This window comes from Martes martes, assembly GCF_963455335.1.
Source record: "Martes martes genome assembly, chromosome: 10".
Classification (NCBI taxonomy): domain Eukaryota; kingdom Metazoa; phylum Chordata; class Mammalia; order Carnivora; family Mustelidae; genus Martes; species Martes martes.
Genome location: NC_137898.1, coordinates 114,715,419 through 114,725,368, shown reverse-complemented (window position 1 = coordinate 114,725,368; position 9,950 = coordinate 114,715,419). Strand labels below are relative to the sequence as shown.

The window sequence follows — 9,950 nt, the reverse complement described above, 5'->3', positions numbered from 1 at the left end:
ATCTAAGTCCCATGAGACCCTCAGCAGACAACCGGGCATGTGGTTTCCCATAACGGATGGAGAGGGTGTCCAGCTGATGGTTCCACACACATTTGTAGCACTCTGTGAGGAACAATGGCACAGATCCAGGCCAGGACACAACACTGTTCCAGTAGTCACCTGTTCTTCACCTCCGTGAGCCACAGGAGAGTGTCCTTCCTAAAGGAGTAGAGACTATTGACTTCCCCAGTCCCAGAGCTGGAGAGCAAGTCAGTGCACCATTCTGAGAGATGCAATTCAAGGCACACGGGGCATGTGGGCCGCATGCGGAGGCGCGGTGGCTGCCTTCCGGGGAAGACCTGCCGCCGGAGTCGTGGTCTGCACCAGCAGCTTGTGCCGTGCAAGACCACACTTACCCGAAGAGTGACAAAAACTACGATTATGCAGATGGGATATGTGGCAGACGTTTTTCCCAGAAATGAATGAAATAAGGCTATCATTTCAGGGAAAACAAGTGACACCATTTGTTGCCAATCTTGCATGCGAGAAATAGAATTTTGGAAAACTTAAGTTCTCTGATGTAAGCTTGACAACCTCTTCAGATATAAAAACTTATAAGATCAGTGGTATACTGACGGATGTGATTTTTAAAATATTGCATAATGAAACATATTCACATTTGGAAGATCCTCATAGCTCAGTGAACCAGTATTTTTCAAAGGACCAATACGTGATGTTACAAAGCTGCGTGGGTCAAAGATCCATTCAGCATGCATGATAATCAATGGTTTTTAATGTAGCTGAGTGTGAAATGTTGAATCACTGATACGGTTCCAGATTTCCAGACCGCAACTAGCCTTTAAGAAACTACCACTTGTGGAATGTTAGTAACAATGAGCAACATTCACAATGATCTGAAAAGGCTGTTAACGTTCTTTCCCATTTTCAAACTACACGTCTGTGTGAGGCCAGGTTTTTCCAGGTACTGCACTAGGTCAGCTTATTGCAAGAGAGAGCATGAAGAGGCAGAGAGAGGGTCTAGCTGTCTCCAACTAAGGCATAGAGAGATTTTTTAAAAATGTAAAACAATGTCAGTCTTTTGACCAAATTTATGTTTGTGCAGGGAATTATATTTTTTAAAATATTTTATTTATTTAGAGAGGGAATGAGAGCATAAGGCGGGGGAGGGGCAGAGGGGAAGGGAGAGGGACAAGAGGACTGTTTGCTGACATGGAACCACACATGGGGCTCGATCTCATGACCCCAAGATCAAGACCTGAGCAGAAACCAAGAGTTGACACTTAACTGACTGAGCCACCCAGGAGCCTAGGAATAATTAATTATCTTTATAAAAGCATGTCATTTATGTGACTAAGTCATGGACTTCTTGTTTTTAAATAGATGAATAAATATGTTTAAGGAAGTCTTAGTTTTCATGACTGTTACAGTAACTATTGCTAGAAATAATGCATAAAAAATCTTTTTGGTATCTGCAGTAATTTTTTAAAGTATAAAGACCTGACACTAAAATATTTGAGATATGCCAATATTGATCAAAATCAGGAAAGCTTGGCTCAGAAAGGCTTTGTCCCTTGTTCTCCAGCTTACATTTCCTATTTTCATGCCACCTGCTAGCCCACTACTAAACCAACGTCGTACATTCAATTAAGAAACAAAACCAATAGCACCCTACTGCTGATATAAATTGCTCTGCTGGTGGCTTAACTTAACTATAAAAAGCAGACCCACATACGATGCGCAAAATGGCCCAAACACATAAAGGTCATTTCTTGCTTGTTTAACAGCTGCTGGTCCTGCTCCTTACTGAGCAAGGAGCCCTGCGACCTACACATTTATGGTTTTGTCATCTCTTGTTGTTTTATATCCAGCTGGCAAAAGATGAAGGTGCACTCTCTTCTTTCAAACCCTGGCTTGTAAGTGGCACACATTACTTCTGCTCACGTCCTATGGGTGAGAATGAGTTAATGGCCACAACTGCAGAGTAGCCACTTCTTAGCCGTGGAAGGAGAGAAGGGATATTGGGGGGCAGCTGGCTGGCTACCACTGTGATGTAGAGTGTGGAAATCTATTTAGGTAGCAGTCTTCGTTCTACAACTAATCATGTGCGTGTAAGTTAGTTTTATCTGAGGTTCCTTCTGATTTATTGAAGCTTCATGAGTACACAGACCTAATCGGTCTTTGGTCCGCTCTGTGGCTAATTTTAGGTACACAGCAGTGGCATACAAAATTCCTACCCTCATTGGGCTTAGTGTCAACTGGAGTTTCTGTGATTCTTGACGTCTGGGTTACACTATATCTGAACAGTCAAATGCTGTAACTTGTGGAAGTACAAAGCCCAACAAAGTTCCTACAAATTCCTGGGAGGATGACATTCACTATATCCCATCTGCTTCCCAGACTCATGTTCCTACCTGTGCTGCCTTCATACCTACCCCATTGCCATGGATGCTGAATGCAACCATTTCACACATTTCCACCAGAACGGCTCCCCTAGACCAGGCATTTGTGAGTACAGGCTGCTTTCCTGAAGACCACGTGAAGGCTCATAATGTCCACTGCAGAGCAAAAATCTGTGTCCATATTTAGTTATCTTTGCTTCCAAAATCCGTCTTAGCTACCTAGTCATCTCGGGCTCCTGTTTGGATTTTTTCCCATCCAGTGGCCAGCAACCCAATTCATGGACTCCTCTCTCCCTCTTCGAGGATTATTTCTTGAGAATTTGAATTCCTTTCCCTTTATAATTCACAGCGTCCCACTTTTAGTTCCTATTCCCAAATCCTACTTAAGATGCTCAGAAGAGAAAAAGACCCTCTTTCCAATTATAAAAGGATATAGTTTACGAGGAAGTTGTGAAAATTGAATGCAAATTAATTTGCATTAATTAATTTGAGTTCCTCAGGAGGAAGGCTCTAACCGGAGGCTAGAGGATGCCCGACCAGACCACAAAGTCCTTCAAGGGCAGGGCCCACGTCCGGGGCCGGTCCGGGGCCTGTGCAGGGCCGGGCGCACAGCCGCACGCCGCCAAGTCCGACGGCTTTGAGCTCCGCTGGGCGAGTGCGGAGCGCGGTTCCGCGGTCTGCACGGCCCCGCGCGGCTCCATCCGTACGGAGAGCGGGGCGGCGGGCGTCGGTTACGGAGCGAGCGGGCGGGCGGCGTCGGTTACGGAGCGAGCGGGCGGGCGGGCGGGCGGGCGGGCGGCAGTCCGCGCCTCGGTCCTCCCGCACGGGCTGCGGCTCGGGCAACGGCCGAGACGGAAGCCCGGTGGTCGCGGTTTTTCGGGAACCGGCGGCGGAGCACCAGGGGGAAGGTGCGGGCTGAGGCAGCGCAGCAAGCGGCGCGGGAGGACGACGCGGGAGGACGACGCGGGATCACGCCCCCGCCCCCCCCCCGCCGCCGCTCTCCGCCGGCCTCTTCCCAGGGCCGCCTCCGCTCGTCCCGCAGACGGGGCCTGGCGCCGGCGGCTGCAGGTGCGGCGGGAGCCCCAGGGCCCGGCGCTCCGGGGTCCCGGTCCCGCGGCCTCCCCGCGGCCGCACGGCCTCCGCCGCCCCCGACCGGCCGCCCCGAGAAGTCCGCGCGGGGAGCCCCCCAGCCGACCGCCCCCGAGCGCCTCCTTGGGCCATGCGTGCGCGTGCCCGAGCGCTACCGCCCACGCCGCGCGCATGGCCGCGCCGACGTCGCGCTCCGTCGCCATAGCGACTGGCCCTGGCAACCGCGAAGCCTGAGGGCCGGCGGGCGGGCGCGCGGGCTGCGGTGCGGGTGCGGGTGCGGGCCGGCGGGCTGCGGGGGCCGGCGCCATGGCGGGCGCGGGCAGGGACGTGCGGAAGGTCTTCATCGTCACCACGACGCACAACTACTTCGGGCTGGCGTCGGAGCCCTGGGACCCGCCGCTCGTGTGCAGCGGCCCCGAGATCGACAACTTCCTGGACGACGGCAACCAGATGCTGCTGCGCGCGCAGCGCTCGGACGCCGGCGTCTCCTTCTCCAACGCGGTACGGCCCTCCCGCTGGGCATCCCCCCGGAGCGGGCCCCGCTCACCTCCCCTCGGGGACCCCCCCCAGACTCGGGCTCCCTCCCCTGGGACCCCCGCGGCCTCCCCCCGGAGCTGGCCCTGCTCACCTCCCCTGGGGACCCCACCCTCGGGCTCCCTCCCCCGGGACCCCCCGCGGCCTCCCCCCGGAGCGGGCCCTGCTCACCTCCCCTGGGGCACCCCCCCGTTCGGGCTCCCTCCCCCGGGACCCCCCGCGGCCTCCCCCCGGAGCGGGCCCTGCTCACCTCCCCTGGGGCACCCCCCCGTTCGGGCTCCCTCCCCCGGGACCCCCCGCGGCCTACCCTCCCGAGAGGGCCCTGCTCAGCCTTTATCAGGGACCCCCACTCGGGCTCCCCTCTAAGCGGGACCCGCTTCAGTCCCCCGTCAGCCTGCCTCTGGGACACCCCCGCCCCCAGCGGCCCCCCACCTCGACCTTCCCCTCCTTGGGTCTTCTCCTTGGGGGGGGTCCTCCCTCATCTCCCCCAGGCACCACCGCCGCCAGGTCTCCCCTCACGCTGTGCTGAGCTGCACTCGCGCACCTGAGCAGAGCACCTCTGCGCTCTCCTAGTTTTGCTTTGTCCTTAAACACTACACGTGTGTTACAATTAAATAGAAATCATCTGTCTTACTTACGGAAAAGTTGTTTTTCTCCTCCCTCTTGAGGTTCTTTGAGGCAAATTGTAGTGTATCTTTTTTGGGGTATGCGCTGAGCTTAAATGGACTTGAGGGAAAGGTTGGTTAGGAGTTCAGATCTTTCAGGAAATAGTAGAATACAGAGTTTGATTTCTTTTTTTGAGTGGGCAGTATGTGATTGACTCCCTGACGGTGGGCACTGCTGCCTGCACTGGCAGTCCCAGCTTCCATAAGGAAACCTGAGGGTGGTTCTTTGAAGAATGGCGTCAGGCATTGCAGGGTTCAGTAAAATCAGGAAAGACCTATTGTAAAACCTCTTCCTTTCCTGTTTGCCCGTTTCTGAAGGTCCAGGAGAGTCTTCCCACAGCAAACCTGGAGGGCAGTTTTGTTCCATGATTGAGTCATTCACCGCGTTCACCAGGAATCTGTAGTCTTGGATGTAATTCTATCTTTTCAATAAACTTTGATTTTGAACTCTGCACGTTCAGGGCACTTTGCAGGGCTCCACGGGTCTAGAAGACACTCTTCAGGCACTGCTTTACGGCCTCGACGCGCATGGGCTCCTTCAGCATTGACAGCAACACTTTAGAGCGGGATTGTCTTCATTTCCATTTTATGGCAAAAGAAGGAAGTGAGGCACAAATGTTCCATCCCAAGTGGTAACCACTCACTGCTCTAACTGGTGGTAGAATTCAGAATGGGAGTCTCTGCCTCTGCCTCCAGAGCCTCCCTCCAGGGGCCTGAGGTGATTTGCACCACTCAAGGACATCAGGGTACACTGTTGGAAGTGCCACTGAAAGTTTAACGAGAGTGTGGTCCAGGGAAAACATGAGGAGGAAGGGTTTGGATTGCTGAAAATATCTTGGGTTGGGTACTGAAAATTGAAGTGATAACTTTTTTTTTCAAGATTTTATTTATTTATTAGAGAGCGAGAGCCCAAGAATGGGGTGAAGGCCAGAGGGAGAAGCAGACTCCACGCTGAACAAGGAGCTTGTTGTGGGGCTCGATCCCAGGACCCCGGGATCATGACCTGGACCCAAGCAGATGCTTAACCGACATTTCAGGTGCCCTGAAGCGCTAACTCTTTCAGGTTAATGCTGTCGAGGCTAGAGCCCAGCAATATATTTTATATTTAGTCATACAGCACACTACAGACTTTCAGTTATGTTTGAAGTGTTTTGTTGTGTCTTATGTTGTACTGTAGATGTCTGACAGTCGGCATGATTTGATAAGTTAATAAATATTGAGTACTTAGGATGGGCCTGGCACTGTATAGGATGCTTGGAATAAAGCCTTGAACACAGCAGAATTTGTCTTCAAGGAGTAGCATTGGAGTGCACAAAGGCAGGGTAAACATGTACATGCAGATACATAAATGTAACATAATTTTGGGCATTGATAAGTGCAGTTAAGATCAAAATAGAAGGTGCCTGGATGGCTCAGTCGGTTAAGTGTTTGCCTTCCGGTCAGGTCATGATCCACGGGTCCTAGTCCCCTGTTGGGCTCCCTGCTCCTTGGGGAGTCTGCTTCTCCCTCTCCCTTTGCTGCTCCCCCTGCTTGTGTGCTGTCTGTCTGTCTCTCTCTCTCGCTCGCTCGCTTAAATAAAAATCTTTTTTTAAAAAAAGATCAAAATAGAGTAATGTTGAAGTACTGATGGGGGAGGGATGGGGAACTGTGTTAAAATGGAGGGGGAAGGGCTACCTGTCAGGATTAGTGAGCTTTGAAGTGAGATTTCCATGATAAGCTGTAGGCAGAAGATTTAGAGGAAGCACGTTCTAAGCAAAAGATAAGTACCAAGGCCCTCTTCAATTTTTAAAAAACCTGTTTTTGCTTTTGGGCTGCACAAACATAGGCAGCAGGCTGTGGTAGGCTGGTGCCTGATGGATCCCAGTAGGTGAGAGAATTATTTTGCAACCTCAAAAAAGAAAATTTTTTGTGCTTTGAATTAAGAGCTATCCGAATTTCCTCAGTTAAGGGAAAATCACAGTTGCCACTGGTAGGGAAACTGGCAGGAAAGGCAGCGAGGAGTGCTGGTTCTGTTTTCCTCCTCTTGGAATGAGGAGCGGGTATAGCCAGCGCACTGCCGCTTGCTAGGACAAAGCTCATCATCCATCGTGGCTGATGGCGGGGGGGCTTGGCCAGTGACTGTGGGTACTGTTTTCAAAGTTTGATGATAAAATATATATTCTCTGAATTTTCTTTCTTTAGATAAGTGGGAGAAGGAGAGTACTGGGGTATGTACAGTTTAGCGACTAAAGAGTGAATTTTTCAAACCCACCTATCTGTAGTTTATTGTTCTCGCTTGTAATTGGAATAAAATGATCATACTGCAATAGAATTTTAATGTGTGCAAATGGCATTTTGAGAAATGCGGCAATACCGAGTAAATGCCAGTTCCTTTTTTGTGCCTAGAAAATATAATGATTAGGGTAAAAAAAAGTAGCATGAAATCTCACTCATCTATAAGGGGTTTTCATGCACAGCAGTGAACTTGTTTGAAAGCTTTTTAATACATATATTTCTCTTTCTGGAAAAAGAAATGAGAGCAACTGTGAAAATACATATATAATGCAAAAACTTATTTTGGGTAAGACACTTTTCAGCTAATGGACTAATTACTGTGAACTGACCTATTTTAAACATGGGTGCTTTAGTGAATTCCAATTTAGCTCATCCAGTTCCGACTTTAATCTAGTTATATAACTTAAATGAAAAAGTTTGATGCACAAATACTTTAAGGAAACATTTTTGATTCAGAAAAAGATAAACCTAGGAGATAGACACTTAAGTCTGTTTTGGTAACTTTGAGTTTATGACTTAAAAAGCACCTTTTAAAATGCTAGTTTCAGGTAAGAGGGTAATAAACATCCTTGGTTTAGACTTTTTGGAATAGAGTGGAAACATACACTACTAATCAGTGTGTGCCTGGGGTGCACAACTTTGGTCTGTAGTATTACTGAATCTGGTGCGAGTGGAGTAGTTAGCAGTATATGCCCACAGTATTTATATAGTGCTCTCCATTTGTAAACCACTTGTCACGGTGGCTTTAGGATATAGTCACACGTAAGTGGGGATACGTTTTAAAACCCAGATACTCTTAAGGAACAGGGATGGATTGGTTGTAATATACTGTAATTATTTTAAAGTAACTAATTTTTTCCCAAGGGATAACAAATACAGTTATAGAACAGTTTCAGGGAAACATTTCTTTCAAATACTTTCATGAAAGTAACGTTAAAAATCTTTTGTTTATCACTTAGATTGATTTTGCTGACACAAAAGATAAAGTGCTGGTGTTTTTCAAGCTGCGACCTGAAGTAATTACTGATCAGAATCTACATAATAACATTCTTGTTTCGTCAATGTTAGAATCACCTATAAATTCTCTTTACCAAGCAGTACGGCAAATATTTGCCCCGGTGTTGTTAAAGGTAAGTAAGCTAACGGAGCTGTATGGTCATTTTTTAAAAGCTAGGTATTTGTATAAATATCTTTATAAACAAAGGTACTTATTTTATTTGCTGTTAATATCATTATTTTCGTGTTTTAAACGTTATAAAAATTATAAAAAAATTTAAAGTCAACTTTGTTGACAAATAGAGAAATGGGAGAAAGAGATAACTGTAATCCATATCAGCTCTTACGTTGCTATATAGTAAATGATTTTATAAAGTTTTACCTGTTGAAAGGCTTTTTTTTTTCTCCCTTATGAGAAAGAGGGCAGTGGCAGCTTTGAGTGAAACAGGTGTATTTGGACTTTTTTCTCTCAACAGTATTTTAAGGAAGCCAGTTTGATTGGAAAACTTTTGGTCATTGTTTGCTCTTGTCTTTTTCTTCAGGACCAGGAATGGAGCAGAAACTTTGATCCCAAACTTCAGAATCTGTTGAGTGAACTAGAAACTGGGTTGGGTATAGTTCTACGAAGATCAGACATTAACTCATCAAAATTGAAATTTAAGGAAGATGACACACGAGGTATAGAACCATAGCTTAATGAAAGGAAGTCAAAACCGTTGACTTATCAGTACTAGTATTAGTAAAGTAATATATTTTTTCACAGATTTATTTCCATACTTTTGGATCTTTGAGCTTCAGCTTCTTTTAAATGAATAGTTTTACATGGATTTTGAGAGGAGGAAAATGTAATCTTTAACAATGTGCAATTCATGGATAGAAAATATAGTTGCCTCTCATTATTTGCAGTAGGTCTGTTCTGTAAACTCACTGTGAATATTGAATTAGTAAATACTGAACTTTTGGTCCTAGGAAGGAAACAAAGTTAGGTTTCTATGAGCCTCTGTGGTCATAACATTTTTATTGACTTCTCACCATGTAACCTTATTTTATGTATGTTCCTGTTTTTAATATAATATTTTATATGTGTTTCTGTTTTAATATAATTAACACTTTTTAAATATAGATTGTTGATTTTTAAATATAGGTTGCTGATTGATTAACATAGGCCTCATGTCCAGCAGCTCTGTAACTCATGCCTGAAGGAAACTTCCCTAACACAAGTGTTCTCTCTGGAGTTCACACCATAGGATTCTTGTCTTTGGCAACACTGGACACCACTCCAGCACTATGCTTGGGAGCCATGCTAAAGAGAGAAATGACCAATAAAAAGCACAACAAATGAGAAAACATCCAACTGAATAATAGCTAACAGAAAGGATACTTGTTTACAGTAGGAGATAGGAAACAGGAAGGCAGTGTTTGTTCATCCTTAGCTGGGAACACGTGTGGGGGGCAGCCCCAATTTTTCATTGCTCTGGGCATATCTGTGGATGACCATTAAAGCGTTGCAAGCATTGATGGTAGATTACAGATAAATGTTAGGAATGGATGAATTCATAAATCCAGCATCCACGAGTAGTAAGGATTGACCCTAATTGTCTACTTTGCAAAGACAATTGACTTTTATTTTAAAAATATATTTTATTAGAAGCTAATTATAATTTTATTATGGCTATAAATATTACTTGTATGAACAATTACTATGAAATGAATGATCTACACTAATCATTATTTTACAATGTTGGGTACGGTTTTATATTTTTCTTGAACAGTTAATCAGGTACTTTTTGATTGCCATAGACCCAGAAAGAATAATGCACTTTGCAGCATGTGATTAAGCAACTAGAAATTGTCCAGTTCATTGGGAAATATAAAAGCCAATTGGAAAGTAAAATTATTTTAATTTGCATATATTTTGAAACTAAATTGCGGGCATTGATTGTAATCATTTCTAATTTGGATGGTATTCCCTAACATGAATGGTGATGGAAAG

At 46.2% G+C, this 9,950-nt stretch overlaps 1 protein-coding gene across 1 annotated transcript in view; it reads left to right on the top strand.

The window, feature by feature from the left end:
* Positions 1 to 3,794: 3,794 nt before the first annotated feature.
* The window catches only part of DYNC2H1 (dynein cytoplasmic 2 heavy chain 1), a gene marked incomplete at its 5' end in the record, with an annotated part of 274,888 nt that continues 268,732 nt past the window's right edge, over positions 3,795 to 9,950 (top strand). The window contains 3 exons of the mRNA XM_080815645.1: positions 3,795 to 3,989; positions 7,921 to 8,091; positions 8,500 to 8,635. Of these exons, the coding sequence (XP_080671771.1) occupies positions 3,795 to 3,989; positions 7,921 to 8,091; positions 8,500 to 8,635 (502 nt within the window). The remainder of the gene's footprint in view (positions 3,990 to 7,920; positions 8,092 to 8,499; positions 8,636 to 9,950) is intronic.